Below are 21,294 nucleotides of genomic sequence, written 5' to 3'. Positions count from 1 at the left end.
TGTGAGAAAGGTTCCAAGAATAAAAAATGTGCCCTTTCCCAGCCTGGGGATTGCTCTAAGTGGGGCTGGTTGTAATTAATCTTTAGTGTGGTGAGTTGTATATTTCCCTGCTGTCAATGTGCTGAAGCTGGCCTGCTGTAAATTACACTGATGCAGAGAAAATTAATCATATTGCACTAATGAGCATACCAGAAAACCCTCTGATGGTGTTCTTGGAGCTTTTTCTCCTCTGCAGTGAACACAAAGAGGTTCCTCCGATAATTCCTGGTGACCTGCAGTGGGAATCTTGAAATTCAGTAGCAAAACTGGCTGGCCAGAATTCTGGCAGAACAGGAGGGGAAATGCTGAACCTACAGATATTCAGGGGCTGAAAAATCAGAGAACAGGCTCATTATGTTAATGAGAGGCAGAATGCACCTGCACATCTGAATGCATCAGCAGCAGCTCCTGCTCTGCTGCAGCTCCTGCTCTGTTGCAGCTCCTGCTGCGCTGCAGCTCCTGTTCCACTGCAGCTCCTGCTCCACTGCAGCTCCTGCTGCATTGCAGCTCCTGCTCTGCTGCAGCTCCTGCTGGATTGCAGCTCCTGCTCCGCTGCAGCTCCTGCTCTGCTGCAGCTCCTGCTCCGCTGCAGCTCCTGCTGCATTGCAGCTCCTGCTCTGTTGCAGCTCCTGCCCCGCTGCAGCTCCTGTTCCACTGCAGCTCCTGCTCCGCTGCAGCTCCTGCTGCATTGCAGCTCCTGCTCTGTTGCAGCTCCTGCTGCGCTGCAGCTCCTGTTCCACTGCAGCTCCTGCCCCGCTGCAGCTCCTGCTGTGCTGCAGGTCACATCCAGCTCCATTTGCAATTGCTGCTTTGGGAGCATGCCAGCAGTAAAGGGACAATGCACCCGTGCTTGTGCCCAGCTTTGTCAGCCTCTCCTGCAGCCTGGAGACGCTGTTCTCATCTCACCTCCATTTCTCACCCGAGTCAGGAGGAGAGAACAGCGTTCAGCCTCCTGTGAGGCTGCTCAATCTGCAGTGTAACCTCTCTCTCCTTTCTTCTAAACACTTTAAAACACAGTAAAAATACTCCCAGAAGGATTTGTGGAGGTTTTTGCTTTTGCACAGTCTGAGTTTCCATGTTTTAGAAACTGCAGGGATGGCCCTGGATCACACGAATGTGGTTTAGTGCTGCTGTCAGTGAGGAACTCCTTGGAAATACAAGGCAGGTGCTCCTGGCACTTCCTGCTGCCAAAAGCCAAACAACCTCATCGCAAAAGGAATATCCTGCCAACTACATCATTAGCATTCCAGTCTTTTTTAGAACACAAATGTATGACTTGCTTCTGCTTTGCAGATTATGGCAGAGTCCCCAGAAGCAGTGCAGCTCCAGCAGCACTCTGCAGTGCTGGGGTGTTGCACAGAGTGTCTCACGGCTTCCCCAGGGAAGGACAGGGCTCAGGACAAAGCTGGGCTCTTTTCACTGGGGGAAGCCTTACCCTGGAGTTCTGTGAATGAAGATGCCTTCACTTGCTGCCTTTCACGTCCGTAATGTTTGTCACATGCTGCTGGCTTGGGCAGTTCAGCAGGGTCTGGAGCTGGCAGGCTGAGCTGCCTCCCTGCTCTGCAGTGCACCCACCAAGCCTTCTTCTGGGATGGTTTGTGACAGCAAAGCTCCTTCTGCTGAACCTGCCCTTCTGCTGTGTGCGGGCAGAGCTTCAATTCAATTCCCACTCCTGATCCCCGTGTGTGCTCTGCCCACTGCCAGGTCATGAGAGCCCTTCTGGAAGTCGCTGTGTGATCTCAGAGTTTATCCGACCCCTTCAGATCTCTGGGGACAAACCCGAACAGCTGTCTGTCAAACCCACATTCCTGTCCAAGTCCAGAGCTGGTACCCCAAGATGCAGATTTGATTCAGACGTGAGTATTTTTGAACTTTTTACTGAAAAAGGGATTTGGGGCTGAGGCTCCTCAGCTCCAGCAGGAATTGCAGGTTGATCCACCTGCTTTTAAAAAGTCAAGGTGCCATTATAAGTTGATTTTTAATATTTAGGACAAATATTCATTATAAAAACTGCATAGAACAGATCCTGGAAACCCTGTAGAAGGGTATGAGTTTCTATTAAATACCCTGGTTTATATGGGCAGATAGCCATGAGGAAATGATCCTCAGATTTTACCCCTCATTTCAGGAAATCCCTTTCCCAATCCTTACAGGAGTAAATAAATTGCAAGTGTGTGCATATTTTCTATCTATGTTATATTAATTGATACGAAAATGTGAAAGTTGATGGAATCAAAATATTTCCAAATGGATCACAAGTCTAACGACATTCAACAAAATACTGGATTCTTGTATAGTAGGAATTCCATGGGCATATCTGAGGATTATCCAGAGGAAATATTTGTGTATATTTGTGTAGCAGCATTATTGAAAGGTGGAGACATTCACTGCTCTTTGAAGAGGCCACAGAAAAAGCAGCTTAGCAAGGAGACTTAGGTAAGCAGAACTAACAGCAAGGAACGGGAGAAGCAAACGTCAAATTTAATTCCCCTTTTCTGTTAGTTTTGGGCTCTCTCTCACTGAGCATGCCAAGCCCTCTTTTGCAGAACTGAACGTTTTGTGCCTTCCAGAGTGTAATTACGTGACACACTCTTACATTTTGCAGGCTCACAGAAGTTCAGCTCCATTCCTCCTTAGAGACACCCAGACCCCAAAGGAGGGTGCATGAATAAAATCTAAAAAATGAAACATAACATGGGGTAGTCTGAAATCAATCAATCAATCAATCAATCAGTCAATCAGTGATACTCTGCCAGAGCAGGGTGTGCTGGCCAAACCACCCTCAGGAGCCAATTCAGAGGAAAAGGGACTTCACTGGAATTTTCCTGGTGTGCTCTTGGCAGGGACTGGTTTAGCCCTGGCAGTTCAGTGTTATCTCTGTCTAGGTTGTAAAATTTTGCTCAGATTTTAGACAGTTTATTTTATTTGATCCCACTGTTAACCCAGCATTTCTACATTAATTAAAATTCTCAAGCTCAGGCAAAAAGTTGGTCATTTTTTTCTGAAGTGGCCCACAGCAAACTGTACAATGAGGGAAGTTCATCCCTGACTTTAAAACCTCTACTAGCACAGCTGAAATTTCTGTTTTACCAGGGAGAGACCTCGTGCAGAGCTAGAATGGACAGAGTCTGTGTTGATTCAACACCACAATTAAACCTCCAGGTTTTGTAGACCAGATTTGTAACAGAATAAACGTGTGGCTTTGCAGGATTGAATTAAATGTGATGTGAAATTCAGAGTAAAATATGCTATTTCCTTCAGTCAGTGGAAAGGGTGGTGTTCAAGAGATGCTGATGCTGAGGATTGGGTTGGATGGGATTGGACTGGCAAGGGGGATGTTTTGTGTGATACTCATGGTTTCCAGGTGTTTGGAGGTTGGCACCAGTTCTGAACTCAGCATTTGTTTTAAGTGCTCAGTCACTGGATTCTGCCCTTCTAAGTAAAATTAACCACTTGTGCTCCATTTTAGAAATTATTTTTTTTTTCCTTGATATTGTGTGTTCATATCACATCATATCACCTGTCAGGAAAACTATGCATTCTTCTTTTTGTGTATCACATTATCTTTCTTCTCCCTCTCCCACAGATGGATAATGATCAGAATTCCAATACCTCAAAGCAGAGATATTCTGGGAAAGTCCATCTTTGCATTGCCCGTTACAGGTAAAGCACCCATCCCGTCACAGGCACACACAGCTGTAATTTTCACCATCAGGTCTGGCCCCACGTCGCCCTGCGCTGAGTGATTGCATGGCAGGGATGTTCTGGAGGCCTGTGCAGCTGGCACTGCTGCAGAGCAGTGCCTGTCCTCTGCCAGCCCAGCTCTCCCAGCCCTGCATTGCTGCCCTCCAGTGCCTCAGTGGGATTAAACGGGAGCCCCTGCTCCAGAGAGGAGCTCTCAGTCTGTTCTTTTCAATCACTCCTCCAAGCAAGAGAGGATTTGAAGTCCATCACTGCTTTGCATGTTAAAATTTCAGGCACGAAGGACTGTCATGATAAAAATTTCACTGGCTAACAGTTTCTTTCAGGATGGATATAGATTTAAGTACTTCATAAGTACTTTTGTCTCTCAGTAGCTTCCCTTAGATGTAGCTCACTGTTTTTGTCTTCTTTTACCTTGCCTCTGTAGAAGTTTCATGAACTTGTATAAAGGGAACATAAAATTGAATACAGTGACTGGAAAACACCCCCATAACCGAGTTTTCCTTAATTCACTCTAAAAAACCAAGAGAATTTTGGGCAGTGTTTTCCAAGAGCCCTCAGTGAGAGGTGTCTCTAAACGCTGCGGGGAAGGACGTGGCTTTGGGGCACAGGGGACCTCAGGGGTACAGGCGGAGTCGGGTGTCTCAGGAGGGATGCAGAGCCGCAGGGAAATTGCCCCGGGTGGAGCTGCAGCCCCTGCTCTGAGCGGCGCTCTGCCTGACCCCACAGCTACAACCCCTTCGATGGACCAAACGAGAACCCCGAGGCGGAGCTGCCTCTCACGGCAGGCAAGTACCTCTATGTGTACGGAGACATGGACGAGGATGGCTTCTACGAAGGTATGTTTTACTCAATGCACCAATTCATGCTAATTCATGCAGATTGAAATCAGCTCGTCTGTCAGAGACGCTCCAAACCCTTTCCTTCGTCTGCTCCTAAATCGGTTGCTAAATTTAGCTTTATCATCGTGGTGTTAATTAAAAGAGTTTCTGCACCAGCAAAGCCGCTCCTTGCAGGCAGAGCTAATTATAAAATATTTTATAGTGTCAGCTTTTCCTACTGGCAAGACTTAAGTTGACAAAAAAGCTTACTGGCAGTTCTGGTACTTTCCTTAATAAGCCTTTATGTTCCCAAGCTGGGGATGTTCTTTGCTGCTTTCGCTCATCCCTCGCCCCTTATCTTGTCCACTCTCGAGGCGCTGCCACGGACCAGGTATTCCCCTTCGGGGTTTTAAGGGCTTTGCTCTTTCTCTGCAGGAGAGCTGCTGGATGGCCAGAGAGGACTCGTCCCTTCGAACTTTGTGGATTTTGTTCAGGACAACGAGGCGCGGCTGTCGAGCGCGCTGAGCAGCGAGCAGGACCAGAACTTCCTCAACCGCTCGGGCGCTCCTCTGGCAGGAGAGCTGGAGATCAGCCCCCCGAGCCTCATCGACTCCAGCCTGCTCAGCAACGGCGCAGGGACCCTGGACGTCAACATCGACGAGATTGGAGAAGACATTGTGCCTTACCCCCGAAAAATCACCCTCATCAAACAACTCGCCAAAAGTGTTATTGTGGGCTGGGAGCCGCCGGTGGTGCCGCCCGGCTGGGGAACCGTCAGCAGCTACAACGTCCTGGTGGACAAGGAGGTGAGGATGAACGTAGCCCTGGGCAGCAGGACGAAAGCGCTGATAGAGAAGCTCAACACCTCCACCTGCACGTACCGGATCTCCATCCAGAGCATCACCAGCAAGGGCAACTCCGACGAGCTGCAGTGCACCTTGCTGGTGGGCAAGGACGTCATCGTCGCCCCCTCCAACCTCCGTGTGGACAACATCACCCAGATCTCTGCTGAGCTGTCCTGGCTCCCTACAAACAGCAATTACAGTCACGTCATCTTCCTGAACGAGGAGGAGTTTGACATTGTCAAGGCTGCTAGCTACAAGTACCATTTTTTTAATTTGAAGCCCAATATGGCCTACAAGGTGAAGGTCATGGCAAAGCCCCACCAGATGCCCTGGCAGCTTCCCTTGGAACAACGAGAAAAAAAGGAAGCCTTTGTGGAATTTTCTACATTGCCAGCAGGTTTGATATTTTCCTCCCTACCCCAAAACTCTTCAGATAAATTTCTTTGAAAATACCAGAGAAAATACTTTAACCCGCACAGCATTTAGGGGATGTAAGTGTATTTTGGTTGTGACGGTGCAATCATCATTGTACAATTTGTATTTGTAAAGTCAACAGATTCGTTGTGTTTTGGGAAGTCTGAGGTTTTTTCCCACCTGGATTTTGCATTAGGAGTGCTGGTAAGTGTTGTCAGCCCTTTGCCATGATTCAGGAACATCGAAGCAGTGTTGAAAACCAGAGTAGAAGTAAGGCAGTGAATTGGCCAAGCACTTGCCATGCTGTGTCCCCCTCTAGCTGCGAAGTCTGCTGAGCCATGCAGAGCTGCTCTCTGCTGAGGAGCAGGGGAGCCTCAGCTGCTGGAGCCAGAGCTCCCAGAATCTTCCCCACTGCTTCATTCCACTGGGAGCACTTCCAGAGACACAAGCCAACTTTTCACTGCTGTGCAGAGAAAACAAAATAGCAGCTGTTGTGGTTAGAGGCTGATGCCTGATTTCAGAGTAATTGGAGCAAAGCAAAAGGATGAATTCGGAGTCACTGATGGGAGTTACCATCATAGAGTGTCATGCAATTGAACTCATCTTGATTCATCAAAGCAATGGAATTGCTCACATAAAAATACAAGTATTTCTGTCTTGGGCACTCAGATCTAAAAACAGAAATAAGTACAGGATCAGGACCAATGGGGCTGCTGCAGTTTTTGGAGCTAATTTATGTAAAAAAACCCATGAGCAGCAAAGTGCAACAGAATTCCAAAACAAACATTTATGTTGATGACCAAGACCATTGAAACTCATCAGGAATAATTTCCCATTTGATGATGGGAGGAAAGAGGAGCTGTGCTGAGCCCCGGGCGCTGCAGTCTGTTACACCTATCTCTGCACAGCCTGTGAAGGTCAGCACAGGCACCCTGGGGATTGCTTCGTTGTGGGAGAATGCAAGGAAGGTGACTTCTCCTGCAGGAGCAGATTAATGTCATTGTCAGTGGCGAGATGCTGGGTTAGATCAGATTCATCCTTCCTCGTAAACTGAGCAGCCTTGCTGAATTTGGAGTGCTGGCTGTCAATAAAATAGGATGACCAGGAAAGCTGAAATTCAATCCTGAACCAAAATCTCTCCTGGACAAGAATAGCATTAGGTCAATTTGCATACTCTCCACTTGCAAGATAAAAATACTTTATAGGTGCAGGGATGATATGAGCAAAACCTTCCTGTTGTGCCTGTACTGTCCTGAACATGACCAGCATTTCATTTCCATGTCCACTAGAGGACAAAATTCAGTGGCAGGAAACCAGTGAAATGCACTGGCAGTTTGCCAGTGGTCTGGCGTGACATTTGCACACGTATCAAGCACAGCTGACGTGTTTGCAGCCTTTTTGGTAGATGAGGAGGATCTGGCTGTGTTTAGTTCGCTGGGAGAAGCAATCCCACAGCAGCCAGGTCTGTGTTCTGCTCTGCAGAGATGGCTGCAGCCCAGCCCTGCTCAGGGCTTGCTGGTTAAATTAACACAACAGGATGCTTGAAAAATGTATGAACTAATAATCTTCGTGATATTTTTACTTCGGCTTTCTGGCCAAAGTAGAGCTATTTATAGCAGGGTAATGCCTGTTAATTAAGGAGGTATGTGGTGTGCTGTCACACTAACACACTGTAAATGCCTTAGGAGGTTACTGGGTGTGTTTTTTGATTCAGTGCAGAGGAAGGACCAGCTGAATAAAGCTGGGTAATGAAACAGGCAAAAACTTCTTGAAAAAATAGAGCTGTGCTTCACTCAGCTGGTGCAAAGGCCGCGGCTCCAGCTGGCAGCCCACGCTGCAGCTCGGCTGCGGAGTGACCGCTCCGTCTCGCCCAGGTCCTCCAGCCCCACCTCAGGACGTGTCTGTGCGGGCAGGGCCCACGCCGGGGACCGCGCAGGTGGCCTGGAAGCCCCCGGCTCTGTCGGCGACGGGGACGTCGCACGGTGCCAGCGTCACGGGTTACGGTGTCTATGCCAAAGGGCAGCGGGTGAGTCCCCTGCTGTCACCCTGCCCTGGCACGGCCCCGCAGGGCTCCTTAGCTGCAGGAGCCCGTCCTGTGTTCGGGGGTAACTGCTCCTTTCCGGGAGCGCTTCTGCCAGCGGGCTGGGGGTGAAGGGCAGCAGCTGGGAGGGCACCAGCCCTGCGGGGAGTCCACGCTGCGCGGCAGCCGCTCGCTCTGAGGAGCCCGAGGGTGTGCCCAGGGGGCTGAGACTGTGCCCAGGGGACTCAGGGTGTGCCCAGGGGGCTGAGGGTGTGCCCAGAGGGCTGAGAGTGTGCCCAGGGGACTCAGGGTGTGCCCAGGGGACTCAGGGTGTCCCCAGGGGCTCAGGGTGTCCCCAGCAGGCTCAGGGTGTCCCCAGCAGGCTCAGGGTGTGCCCAGGGGCTCAAGGTGTGCCCAGCAGGCTCAGGGTGTGCCCAGCAGGCTCAGGGTGTGCCCAGGGGGCTCAGGGTGTCCCCAGGGGGCTCAGGGTGTGCCCAGCAGGCTCAGGGTGTCCCCAGCAGGCTCAGGGTGTGCCCCGGGAGCTCAGGGTGTGTCCCAGGGGCTCAGGGTGTCCCCCAGGAGCTCAGGGTGTCCCCAGGGGCTCAGGGTGTCCCCAGGGTCTCGGGGTGTCCCCAGGGTCTCGGGGTGTCCCCAGGGGCTCAGGGTGTCCCCAGGGTCTCGGGGTGTCCCCAGGGGCTCAGGGTGTCCCCAGCAGGCTCAGGGTGTGCCCAGCAGGCTCAGGGTGTCCCCGGGGGCTCAGGGTGTGCCCCGGGAGCTCAGGGTGTCCCCAGGGTCTCGGGGTGTCCCCAGGGGCTCAGGGTGTCCCCAGGGGCTCAGGGTGTGCCCCGGGAGCTCAGGGTGTCCCCAGGGTCTCGGGGTGTCCCCAGGGGCTCAGGGTGTCCCCAACAGGCTCAGGGTGTCCCCAGGGTCTCGGGGTGTCCCCAGGGTCTCGGGGTGTCCCCAGCAGGCTCAGGGTGTCCCCAGGGTCTCGGGGTGACCCCAGCGGGCTGAGGGCAGGCTGGCGGGCGGCCGGGCGCTCACAGGTGGCTCTGTGCCCACAGGTGGCCGAGGTGACGTTCCCAGCAGCCGAGGGCACGGCGCTGGAGCTGCTCCGGCTGCGTGCCCTGGACGCCCGGGAGGTGACGGTGCGGACGCTCTCAGCGCAGGGCGAGTCCGTGGACTCTCCTCCTGCTGCCATTCCAGCTGACCTCCTGGTGCCTCCAACCCCTCACCCCAGAACCGCTCCCAAATCGAAGCCATCAGCAAGTGCCGGAGCCCCAGAAACCAAAGACGAGCAGCTCGGGCCCCGCGGCAGGAGGGACGAGGCGTGGGAGCCGCCGTCCCCCGCGCGCGGAGCCACGCTGGAGCCGCCCGGCCCGCCCGGCCCGGCCGCCGGCCGCAGGTCCCCGTCCCCCAACAGGATCCTGCCCCAGCCCCAGGGCGCTCCGGTCCCCAGCACCGTCGCAAAAGCCATGGCAAGAGAGGCTGCACAGAGGGTGGCAGAGAGCCACAGGGTAAGGAGGGCTCCTTCCCAGGGCTTCTCTGGGCTGGGCTGGGCTGGCCGCCGCGCTTGCCATCAAGGATTGCTCGTGGTGTGCTTCGGGGAGCGGGTGACCATTCCTAAGCTCTGCAGGCCCACAGCTTGAGAAGCAGAGTTCTGGAATTCCGGGCTGATAAAGCCCTCCTGTGTCCGCTGTCATGGATCCACAGGGAATTTTACACATTTCTCCTTCTCAGTGCTGCCTTTTCATGCACGTGTGCAGATGCTTTCCGCTCCAGCTCCTCCGGGAGCTGCCAGCAGTCGCTGCCCAAGGCCACCCCAGGTTTGGGACCACCATGACCCACGGCTGCTGCGCTGACTCATGTCTTTGCCAGCTGATTTATATCCCACATTTGGGGCTCTGGGGTCAGTGCAGCTGATGTGGATGCATCCTGACAATGTGCTGTGGGTTTTCCACACAAATATGCAATATTTAAATACTCCCATTGCCCTGGCCAGTTACTTTCTCATCACAAGCTGCTCACAACTGCCTGTTACTTCTCACAAGCTGAGGTGTCACTTACTCCATGGATTTTCTTGGTGCTTCATCTGGCAGTCATCAGTTATGTCCAGTTTTTAGTCTCCCGTTGTGTCTCTAAAATAACTGCATTAATTTTGACAGTCCACACATGCCTTAACAGCCCCAGCTTATTGACTGTTCCTGTTTTGGATGCATTTGATACAGTCAGTAAATCAAGGCAGCTTTTGAGAACCTGAATAACTCTGGATCAATAAGGTCTGATAAATATATATATATGCATCTGTAGCTGTCTTCCTTTTGTTTAAAAATAAGACTGGAATGTAATAGAGGGAGAAAAGACAATTGGTTTCTTTGGCCCTGTGAGGTGAAAGCTGATTTAAGAACCACAGAGGGAAAGAGAACAGAAATACTTTTTCTGGTTTGGAAAATTGCTGACATAACATGTGCTCTGAACCACGTTTGATTACATTAGCTTAAGTGATGCTTGAAATGTTTTATTCAGGAAGCTGGACAGAAGTTTGTAGACGAAGTAATTCTAAATTAAATCAAATCCTGCCAGGGATATTTGTCAGGTTTAGTCCCCTGTGGTGTGAATTCTTCACTCGTGGCAAGTGCTGCAGAAGGAGCTGTGTGCCTGCCCCTGGCTCTTGGTGGCTGCTGGGCACTGTCACCAGAGCCAGCAGGAACTGCTGAGGCTCCTCAGAGCAGGAGCCCAGAGCTCATTCTGGGGCTTTTTGTGTGTTGAGGTCACAAATGCTGTTGTGGCTTGATCATGCACTGCCTCTGCCAAGGGGAAAGGAGTGTCTTTGCTGGCAGCCTCTGAGAATTTTGGTAAGTGCTACAGGGAGGAGAACTGGCAGCTCATCTGATAAGCACATAGCATCAGGTAATTGTTTAACACTGAGGGCAATAAAACAGGCAAAACTTCTTGAAAAACTCCTCACATGTTCCAGCCAGGAGGAACTAACAGTGCTCTAAGCCATGAGTGCTTTTAAATGTTGTGTGCTTGAGTCTTTGTATTTGCATTTGTGTCCCTGGTGCAGGGCAGCGTCCCTCACAGCTCTGGGTTTTGCTGCTCTGTTAGATGGAGAGGAGGAGCGTTTATATTTGTATTTGTGTCCCTGGTGCAGGGCAGCGTCCCTCACAGCCCTGGCTTTGTGTCCCCAGGTGGAGAGGAGGAGTGTTTTCAGCGAGAGGAGCAGCGCGGCCCCGTACTCGGACGAGGAGGAGGATGGCTACGACTCCCCCCGGGTGAAGCGCAGGGGAGCCTCGGTTGATGATTTCCTGAAGGAGTCAGAGCTGGGAAAGCAGGTGAGCAGCCTGGCTCGGGTGCTGTACCCCGTGTCAGCAGGAGCCGGGTGCTTGCTGGAGCCCAGCTCTGCCAGGCATGCCGAGGGCTCTGGCTGTGCCGGTGACACCGGTGACACAGGCTGTGACACAGGGTGTGACACAGGGTGTGACACAGGCTATGACACAGGTGACACAGAGTGTGACACAGGCTATGACACCAGTGACACAGGCTGTGACACAGGTGAGGCTGAGCTGTGGCAGGGATGCTCCTGTTCCTGCTTGGCACAGGGATCTCCCTCCTCCCTTCCAGCAGCCCCAGGCATGGAATGTGAAAAATGAAGATGGCAAAGAACACAGAAAATGTGACTGGGCTGTCCTGTTTGGGCTCTGTCCTTTCTGTGAGGTGTCACTGCTGCAAATGACAGCCTGCTCATGAGTGGAAGGGAAAGGTCCTGTGTGCCACCAGGGCATCACCTGTGACCCAGCAGCCTGATGACAGCAACAAGCAGGAGGTAGCATTGGCTCCAAGGAATGGAAAGGTGCTGGCAGCTTTTAGTCCAATCCCACTGAAAACAAATATTAAATAATTTATTTCAAGAGAGATGTAAATTCTAGAAAAGAGATGGGGTTTTTATGTCTTGGGGTGGTTTAAAAAATTTTAGTCAAAGACTCGACTTCCTGTGTTGAAGGTCCACAATGGTGGAAGAATTAAATGCTGATCACTTTTAAATTATAATGCGATGTAACAAACAGCTGCAAAGAACAGATGATATGTGAATTATCCTAAGGCTTTTGCAATTTGATCAGCAAGCCCATTGATGCATGAAGGACCCCTTTAATAAGAGGAATCTAATCAAGACTAAAACTAGATCTGGTGCTGTGAAAGGAGATATTCTTTATTCCATCACCTGGGATTGAGACTGGATCTCTTGAATTACGATCAGAAATGGGCAAGCAGTGTTTGCAGGGGGCAGGAGCAGCAGGGTAGAGCCCAGCCCGGGAGGGCAGAGCCCAGCCCGTGGTGTTCCTCCCCATGGTGTTCCTCCCCGTGATGTCCCAGCCCGTGATGTTCCTCCCCGTGATGTCCCAGCCCGTGATGTCCCAGCCCGTGATGTTCCTCCCCATGATGTTCCTCCCCGTGATGTCCCAGCCCGTGATGTTCCTCCCCGTGATGTCCCAGCCCGTGATGTTCCTCCCCGTGATGTTCCTCCCCGTGCTGTCCCTCCCCATGCTGTCCCTCCCCGTGCTGTCCCTCCCCATGATGTCCCTCCCCGTGCTGTCCCTCCCCGTGCTGTGCCTCCCCTGGCTGCTGTGCCTCCCCTGGCGCAGGCAGCATTGGCAGCCTGAGCTCTCTGCTGCCCTTGCAGGCTCACTGCTGCCTGGGGGACGAGTACCACACCGAGAGCAGCCGCGGCTCCGACCTGTCCGACATCCTGGAGGAGGATGAGGAGGAGCTCTACTCGGAGATGCAGCTGGAGGAGGGCGGCCGGCGGCGCCTGAGCCTCACCTCGCACGGCGCGCTCAAGGTGAGGGCTCGGGCACCCCTGGGTGCTCCCCGGGCTCCCTTCGGCCGCTCCCGAGCTGCAGGCGTGCAGCCTCTGTGCCGGGGAGCTGCAGCTGGGCAGCGTTAATGCACCTGGAACCTGCTTGGCTCTCACTGACAGGCCAACTTGAACCAACAGACGACTTTCCTACGTGTGATTGCTCCTGTTCTGCGTCTGGGGACCCTCCTTGTCTCTGTGAAGATACACTGCATGTGCTACCCCAAAAAATGAGTTCTTTCTGAGCAAGATTTGTAAAAACTTATAAAACAACTTATGTTTTTCCTGTCTGAGTGATTTGTCCATGTACCCAGTGCTAGTCCCATCCCTTCCACAGGCTTAAAGCGTTCCTGTAAGAAAGGGAGTTGTTTCTGCTTTGTCAGAACTCCCTGTGCTCTGAATTTTAGGGAATTGCCAGAGAGAATAGGAAATATGTTCCAGAAATATTGCTTTAATACAGGAATATTCATCAAGAAAGAAAGAAAATTCAGTGCAACAACTAAAGCATATGCAGGACACTAAACACACCCAGTACTGGATATATATTTGCCATATGATATTTGTACATGCAAATTGTACTTGCTTCTTTATGTGTGCAGTAATTACTGTGTTTTCTTAGAAAGCGCAATCCCACAGATTAACTTTTTCTTCAGTAGATTGTTACTCAACTAAAATCAGTACTATTTTGTCGTGCATACAAGAATTCTGAGCATTCTTATGACTGCTTTCATGTGCTGTAAATTCAGTCCTTTTATTCTGATACTCTCTGCAGTGAGACAGGTACTTTTTCAAAAAAGGAATTGGCAGTGTTTGTATTACTGCACCAACATGAAGGTTGAAACCAAAATCCTTCTGCGAGCTCATTGTACCCACTTCCCCTGGAAAAAAGAATAATCCCCAGACATCTTGTTCTTTATGCATCAGAAGGTGTATTTACTTCTTGGATCTAAATTAGTATTACCCGTGTTGATATTGAGAAACTTCTAGAACCTTAACTGGTGTAGGAAATAGTTTTTGACCTGCTAAGGTTTGCAGGCTTCTCTTGATGTAGTTCATGCTTATTGATCTTTTTTCCATTTCTGTGGTGCTTTCTCTCAAGTTTCACAGGTGTTACACACATTTTAAAAACAAAGGAAAATAGGTGAAACAGTCTAAAGTAATTTAGGAGGTTTCCTCTGCCTGGAAGGGGACAATGCCCAAACAGCAGCTAAGTTTAGCATGCTCAGAGGGAGGTGCTGCTATCTCCAGGAGGATCTGATGCTATTTTGGGGTTGTTGAGCCCAGAGGTGCCCCTGATCTGGCATTAGGCACAAGGAGACATGATCTCTGATGCAGAATCAGTAATCCTGGAGTCAGAGCCAGCATCTCCAGCCCTGTGCTCCCTTCCCTCTTCCAGAGCCCAGCCAAGGCACTCCCAGGGCTCTTTGGCAGAGCAGCCTGTGGTTTGTGGAAATGGAATAGAAAAATTGTAAATGTATCTGGCATATCCAGAATGCTTGTTTTACCCAGGCTGGGGTAGCTTTTACCTGCTTCTGGCACAAACAGAGACTTACTTCTGCTCACGGGTTGATTTTCAAGCACTGGTTTTATAAAGCAGGTCCAAGATCATGATGAGAGATTTGATGGCAGTGCAGACCAAGTGACATCAGAGAGCAGCCTGTGTCCCAGGGGGCTTTCCCTGGAAGCCAAGCTTTAAAAATGTGCAGGTTTTTTAGAATTTTGGAAAGGAAACCAGAACTCCTTTAATGATGGCTGTGGAATGGCTCTCCTCTGACAGGAGACTGAAGGTATTTACTACTTACATAGGAAGCTTTAAGAGATGCAAAGCAAGCAAGCTTGCTAGGGCAGAGCCGTCATTCTCAGCTATGGGTTCTGGTGACAAAGAAAATCAGATGGCAGTTTGGCACGGGGCAAGGAAGGGGTTTTAATGCCATTCTCACCCACCATGCTGGAACCTGCTTGTGGCTTTCATTACTCCGTTTCAAATGCATGAGTTTATTCTTGTTAAGAGCATCACTCAGTTGTTTGTACTGACCTCTCATGTTGTACCTGGCACCCAGCAACTTCTTAATCACACCTTTATTTTTCACAGATCCTCATTCAAAGCACGACATCCTTTTCATAATATAAGCTGCATGTCTTACGTTGCCATTGCTCTAAAACTAATTCTGTCTTTATTTTTCTTTTCTCCCTTTTCCCTCCCATTTTATTTTTGTCACACACTCTTTGTTCCCTTTCTGGTTTTTAACATTACATACTCTTAAGGAGTACGATAAGAATAAGACCACTGAAGCCACTTTTTTGGAACAGCCTGGCTTTCCCCAGCAGACACGCCACAGTAAAAGGCTTTTCAGTATTCCAGAAGTGGCTGAAGAGGACGGTGAATACTCTGAACTGCTGTACAAGCAGGGTGTAGGTATGGCCCACAGAAAGAACCCCCGGGTAGCTAGAGGCCCTAGAGCTCGCAGGCCCCGCGGTCAAGAGCAGCAGCACAGCCCCTGGTGCCCGGCCAAGCGGGCAGTGCCAGGGCTGGAGGAGCCGGCCCCGGAGCAGCGAGGATGCGCAGCCCGGCAGTGCCGGTCCCGCAGCCCCGACAGCGGGCTGGACTGCGGCAGCGAGGACGAGGAGCCCCGGCTCGGGGTCGCGGCCCCGGCGGGCAGCGAGGAAGAGGAGCCCTGGCACAAGGTCAGGCACAGGAGGGGCGGCGAGGAAGAGGAGCCCTGGCACCAGTTCAGACACAGGAGGGGCAGCGAGGAAGAGGAGCCCTGGCACAAGGTCAGACACAGGAGGGGCGGCGAGGAAGAGGAGCCCTGGCACCAGTTCAGACACAGGAGGGGCAGCGAGGAAGAGGAGCCCCGGCACAGTTTCAGACACAGGAGGGGCAGCGAGGAAGAGTGGTCCCGGCTCGGTGTCAGACCCCAGTGGGGCGGTGATGAAGAGCGCTCCCGGCTTGGTGTTAGAGCCCAAAGGGGCAGTGAGGAAGAGCGCTCCCGGCACAGTTTCAGACACAGGAGTGGCAGTGAGGAAGAGGAGCCCTGGCACAGCACCAGATCCCAACGGGGCAGTGATGAAGAGCGCTCCCAGCTTGGTATCAGACCCCAAAGAAGCAGTGAGGAAGAGGAGCCCCGGTTTGGTGTCAGACCCCAGCAGGGTGGTGATAAAGAGCGGACCCGGCTCAGTGTCCGACACAGGAGTGGCAGTGAGGAAGAGGAGCCCCGGCACAATTTCAGACACAGTTTCAGGAGTGGCAGTGAGGAAGAGGAGCCCCGGCACAATTTCAGACACAGTTTCAGGAGTGGCAGTGAGGAAGAGGAGCCCCGGCACAATTTCAGACACAGTTTCAGGAGTGGCAGTGAGGAAGAGGAGCCCCGGCACAATTTCAGACACAGTTTCAGGAGTGGCAGTGAGGAAGAGGAGCCCCGGCACAATTTCAGACACAGTTTCAGGAGTGGCAGTGAGGAAGAGGAGCCCTGGCACAGCGCTGGACCCCCAAGGGTCGGTGACCAGGAGTGCTCCCGGCCCGCTCTGGCCCGCAGGAGGACCCTGACGCGGCAGAGCAGCATCGAGGAGGATTTCGGGGAGCCGGGAGCCCCGCTGGCGGGGCCCGAGGCTCCCAGGGGCCGCAGGGACCGTTCGGACAACCGGGAGCTGCAGGGGGGCTGGAAGAGCGACCCCAAACCTGCTGAGCCCAGGGCGGGCGCTGCCCTTGCAAAGCCGTCCCACAGAGACGCACAAGACTCTCTGGTGTGTGAAGTATCTTCCTTCTAACATCTGCTTGCCAAATCCGTCTGTTTTCTTTATTCTCTTTATTTTTCGTTCTTTTTTTTTCTTCTTCTTTCTTAATTTTTTTTTTCCCAAATTGATTTTTAAAGTCTGTCCTTTGGACCCATCTGCTACGTTTCCCCCCATTTTTTTCCCCCCCATTCATTTTGGTTTATTACTCTGCATTTTCATTTATCGTCCTCTTTTGTGTCATGCCGAAATCAGATTAATTTGCTTTGCAATGATTTTCCCCCCAAACAAATTACAATGATGGCTGCTTTTATTAAAGGACAACTGAATCTAAATTTTAATTAAGGGTTAGCTGAACTATAATTTTTCCAAAAGATTGCTTTTCTTTATTTTGCCCATCTGAATGTTGCTCAAAAAAAAAAAAAAAAAAAAAAAGCTGCATTTTTAACTGGAAAAATGTTTCATCCATATTTTTAAATTTTTTTTGTTATTATTGTCAAGGAATTCATTTCATCGTGTTGTTTTTATTCACCTCATTCCCAGAATTTTCAGGATATGCTCTTTATCATGGAACATCTCAAGACAAGAATCAAGATTCTCCCCCAGTGTGACAGTGACCCAGATTTGTGGAGTCACAGCTTCATCATTTTCATTTTCTGCCTTATCTCTGCACTGTCACCGCGCTGCCGTCCTTGTCAGACCATCTCTTCTTGCCTTTGGAGTTGCAGACTGCATCTCTGCAGGAGGATGCAGGCACAGAGCTGCTTCCGAGGGGCGCCCAGGGCCATTGCACGTCTGCCAGGGATACTCTGCACGACCGTGCCTCTTTGCATTTCTGCCCAGCATGTCCAGAGGAGCCTCCGGGCATCAGGGACGCACCCAGGGAGCAGAGCCCGTTCTGCAGCTCTGCCTGAGCACCCCGGGGAGCAGAGCCCGTTCTGCAGCTCTGCCTGCAGCACCCCGGGGAGCAGAGCCCGTTCTGCAGCTCTGCCTGCAGCACCCCGGGGAGCAGAGCCCGTTTTGGCCGTTCCACACCAGAGCAGAGGCCCCGGGAGCTGCCCGGCTCTGGCTGGAATGAGCCCAACAGTTCTGCCAGCGCCAGCGGTGACAGCTGTGCCAGTGCCAGGGACCAGGAGGAGCTCGGAGAGCTGGCACAGACCTGCAGCACATCCTGCAGCACAGCCCCTGCAGCACAGCCCCTGCAGCACAGCCTGCAGCACAGCCTGCAGCAGCGTGTGCTGGGCAGAGCCAGCTGTGCCCAGATGGAGCCTGCAGCCCTCCTCACCCTGCCAGGCACGGCTGGCCAGGACCAGAGAGCCCCGGGCCACCAGGGCTGCCCGGGAGGCACCTCCAGAGCCCCGGGCCACCAGGGCTGCCCGGGAGGCACCTCCAGAGCCCCGGGCCACCAGGGCTGCCCGGGAGGCACCTCCAGAGCCCCGGGCCACCAGGGCTGCCTGGGAGGCACCTCCAGAGCCCCGGGCCACCAGATCTGCCCGGGAGGCACCTCCGTTCCGGGACTGCCGCTGTGCCCTGCCCTGCCCTGCCCGGCTCTCAGCCTGCCCGTGCCACTCTCCAGGACACCCAAACGCCACTTTAGCCGCAACAACAAAGGCAAAAGAATATTTCCAGAATTATTCTTTTCTTTGCTTTTTGTTCTGATGTGTGACTGTTGGTTTACAAAGCTCTGCCATAAATCAGGGAACCATTCTTTTCTTTTGCAGGTTTGCCTGGTAGCAGTGCTCACTTTTCAGCTAACCTTTCAGTTAAAAACTAAGTTTAGTTGCCTTTAGAGCTTATGCTTCCAATTGTGATTGAGCTGATGAATGTCCAGCCGCGTAACCACGATGTTGCCATGCATGGTACTGACGACCCTGTTCTTTCTGTTGTTGTTTTTTAGCTTTTAGGTAACCCAGCCTCTGCGGGACGGCCTGACAGGGTGGAGCATGCAGGGCGAAGGTCCTCCCATGGCAGTGCAGTGCCACAAAGGTCTCGGCCCCTGTTGGTCCCTTCCATTGGTTAGTTGGACAGATCCGTGCATTCCTGTTCTTTGCGGCCTCAGAGTTGGGAAGGAAATCCTTAAAAACGAGCAGCAGACTTGTCTGGAGCCAGGCTGCTCCTGGTTTTGAGGGGGTGAGATGGGCTGCAGGCAGCTCTGCTGAAATGATGTGCTGGGGCCTCCCCGGGCCGTGAGCAGCAGCCACTGGCACTGCTGGGAGCCTTTTCATCCCCGTCAGTGGCTCTCGAGATGGTCTGAGCTCACTTAAGCTCAGCTACAGCTGGATCTCACCTCAGAAGGAATCTGCTGGCAGGTTACTTTGTGGTCAGTGAAACCAGTCTGGCCGTCCAGGCATCCATCCAGCCATGCATCCTGCCACTCCTCAGCCATCATTTTGTGTTCACGTGCCATTCTCTTGACTGCTTTTTTCATTAATTCATGGCAAACTCTTGCAAACCTAACAAAAATGGCTTTCCTACGTGAGCTGTGCAAATGTCAGTCTGGTACAGGAAATCAGCCCAACTTCCAGTGCAGGTTTTATAAGCTTTTTTTTTAAATAGCAATTTGCTAAAAAAAACCCAAACAACAACAACAAAAAACCCACCAAGCTTTATGGGACATGCAGTGATGTTTGGGTTTTTTTTCACTGAAATGCCAATCATGTTTCAAATAGTAACTGGGAGAGCTGGATGATGAGGCCAACTTGTGTTACTGAATTGTTCTTTTCTGAATTTGCTTTCACAGACGGCTATGGTGGCCATGACCATCTCTCCCCAGACCTTTATGAGGAATCTGAAACAGATGCTGGCACAGAAGATCTCTCTACTCGAATATTTGTTGCACTTTTTGACTACGATCCACTGACGATGTCCCCGAACCCCGATGCTGCCGAGGAGGAGCTGCCGTTTAAGGAGGGACAGATCATTAAGGTGAGACCTGGAGCAGAGGAGGCACTGCCACTCTCCCAGTCGGGGAAAGCTGCCTGTGTGCCCAGGTCCAGGGGATTTCCTTCAGAGCTTCTGGTTCTAAGTCTCACCAGACCTGGTAATTAATATCCAGGGCTAATGGCTTAAGAGAATCTCAAAATGGGCAAAAATCTCAAAGTTGCTCAGTTAGGGCCAAAAATCTCAAAGTTGCTCAGTTAGGGCCAGTCTGTATTAAAGATTTGGGTTGAGCCCCAGACTGGGCTCTGAGGCTCCCTATGTGCATTGCCACAAACCCTGCAGGAGGAGCTGCTTCAGGAAGCATCTTTGCTGCAGAGGAGCCCCAGAGGTGCAGGTGCTGCACCAGGCCAGAGCTGCTGCATTTCTAAATGCTGAGCTCTGCTAGCAAACACACACTTCAGGTGCACTCAGACCCTAAATCGGGTGTCCTGTTCCCTTTTCTGACACTTTGGTGTGGAACACCACGGCATCGGCCGAGGGCCAGCAGGGCTGGGCAGGCTGGGCTCTGTCAGGGCACCCAGTCCTTTGGACATCACCCATTTCAGAGATTAAATTGTAATTAGAGCTGTTCAAATACTGACTGCCTTCCACTGTGCTGGGCTGGGTCCTAACACAAATGCCTGCACCCAACTCACAGGCTTTGTGCTGTTAAACACTTCCTTCAGTGTTTTGCTTGCCTCACACGTTACGTTGTTTTTGCCAAAAAAAAAGAACTTTAAGAGTTTCTTTTCCTCTGCAAGGACGTGCATTTCAGTCAGGGTTTTTTTAATATATTAAGTCATGATTTTAAATTAAATCAAAAGACAATAGCAGAGCTTAAGTACTCTGTGTATGAGATAAGCATTTTTGATCATATAAAAGTTGTTTGAATAAAAATAATAATATTTTGGCACAATTTTGCAAATGTTTCATTTTGAATATAGTGCCATAACGATTCCATAAACATCAAGTAAACATCTGGCTCAGCACAGCAAAAACTGATGGTTTTTAATGTACTTTTTTGTCCCCTTCACTGCCAAAAACAACAACAAAAAAAAAGTCCAAATTCTGCTTATGTATCTGAAGTCAGAATTCAAATAAATATAACAATTCCAGTTTTATAACCCAAGTCAGAGTGGTCCAAAATTAATATAATTCCACATCTAAACCGCAGTTGTCATCTATGCTTTAGTAACCCTTAGCCTACACTAAAGTTCCTAAATGCTAAAACCTTCTTGACCAATATTATCTTTCTTTGAATATCAGGTTTATGGGGACAAAGATGCTGATGGATTTTACCGTGGGGAAACCTGTGCAAGGGTTGGCCTTATCCCATGTAACATGGTCTCTGAGATACAAGCAGATGATGAAGAGATGATGGATCAGCTCCTTAAGCAAGGTTTCCTTCCTTTGAACACTCCAATTGAGAAAATCGGTAAGGGGAAACACAGACTTCACACTTTGGGTCTCTTAGCTTGGCTGCATCCACTTTGCCTCTTGGTTTTAAGCAGATCCACCTACATTTTACAGTCATTTACTGCCCCAGGGGATACTTTCTGTGTCAGTGTCTGGATGACTTTATACAACCAATATTTAGTCTTGGTGACAGCATTTGCTGCAAATGGGGACCTGCAGCTTCCCCACTCCACTTATTGTTTTCTTTCCTGATTCAAAAAAAAATTAAAAAAAAAAAAAGGGTTCTGTGTCCTGAAATATTTCTGGCACAGAACACAGTCCCTGACTGTGGAGTCTGTGGGCAGTGTGGGAGGGTTCTGTGCCTCGGAACAGAGAGCCAGAGCCTGTGATCACAGCTGGTGAGCGTGCTGGCTGCACGCCCTTTGCCCGGGCTCCTACGGCCCCTGCGGCTTCCAGCCGTGCCAGAGCAGTGCCCACGCTGCTCCTGCTCTGCTGGGGAGAACGTGAGCAGCAGCTGCAGCAGGGCTGGGCTTT

The 21,294-nt window shown here is 51.2% G+C and overlaps 1 protein-coding gene across 13 annotated transcripts in view; it reads left to right on the top strand.

The window, feature by feature from the left end:
* RIMBP2 (RIMS binding protein 2) overlaps positions 1-21,294 on the top strand; it is a 98,012-nt gene that overhangs the window by 70,357 nt on the left and 6,361 nt on the right. For 8 of the 13 annotated variants that reach the window (XM_085593395.1, XM_085593394.1, XM_085593393.1 and 5 more), the window contains 12 exons: positions 1,744-1,895; positions 3,626-3,702; positions 4,471-4,580; positions 4,998-5,804; positions 7,696-7,847; positions 8,903-9,355; positions 11,030-11,173; positions 12,520-12,678; positions 14,959-16,437; positions 18,323-18,440; positions 19,166-19,350; positions 20,611-20,779. In XM_085593395.1, coding sequence (XP_085449521.1) covers positions 1,744-1,895; positions 3,626-3,702; positions 4,471-4,580; positions 4,998-5,804; positions 7,696-7,847; positions 8,903-9,355; positions 11,030-11,173; positions 12,520-12,678; positions 14,959-16,437; positions 18,323-18,440; positions 19,166-19,350; positions 20,611-20,779 — 4,005 coding nt within the window. Of the gene's footprint in view, positions 1-1,743; positions 1,896-3,625; positions 3,703-4,470; positions 4,581-4,997; positions 5,805-7,695; positions 7,848-8,902; positions 9,356-11,029; positions 11,174-12,519; positions 12,679-14,958; positions 16,438-18,322; positions 18,441-19,165; positions 19,351-20,610; positions 20,780-21,294 lie in introns of those variants that run through there. The other 5 variants (XM_085593399.1, XM_085593402.1, XM_085593400.1 and 2 more) reach the window with 3 other exon arrangements.

Source organism: Lonchura striata, chromosome 15 (assembly GCF_050655825.1).
Source record: "Lonchura striata isolate lonStrDom1 chromosome 15, ASM5065582v1, whole genome shotgun sequence".
NCBI lineage: Eukaryota > Metazoa > Chordata > Aves > Passeriformes > Estrildidae > Lonchura > Lonchura striata.
Note: the sequence above shows the minus strand (reverse complement) of the source record. Positions and strands in the feature narration are given on the sequence as shown.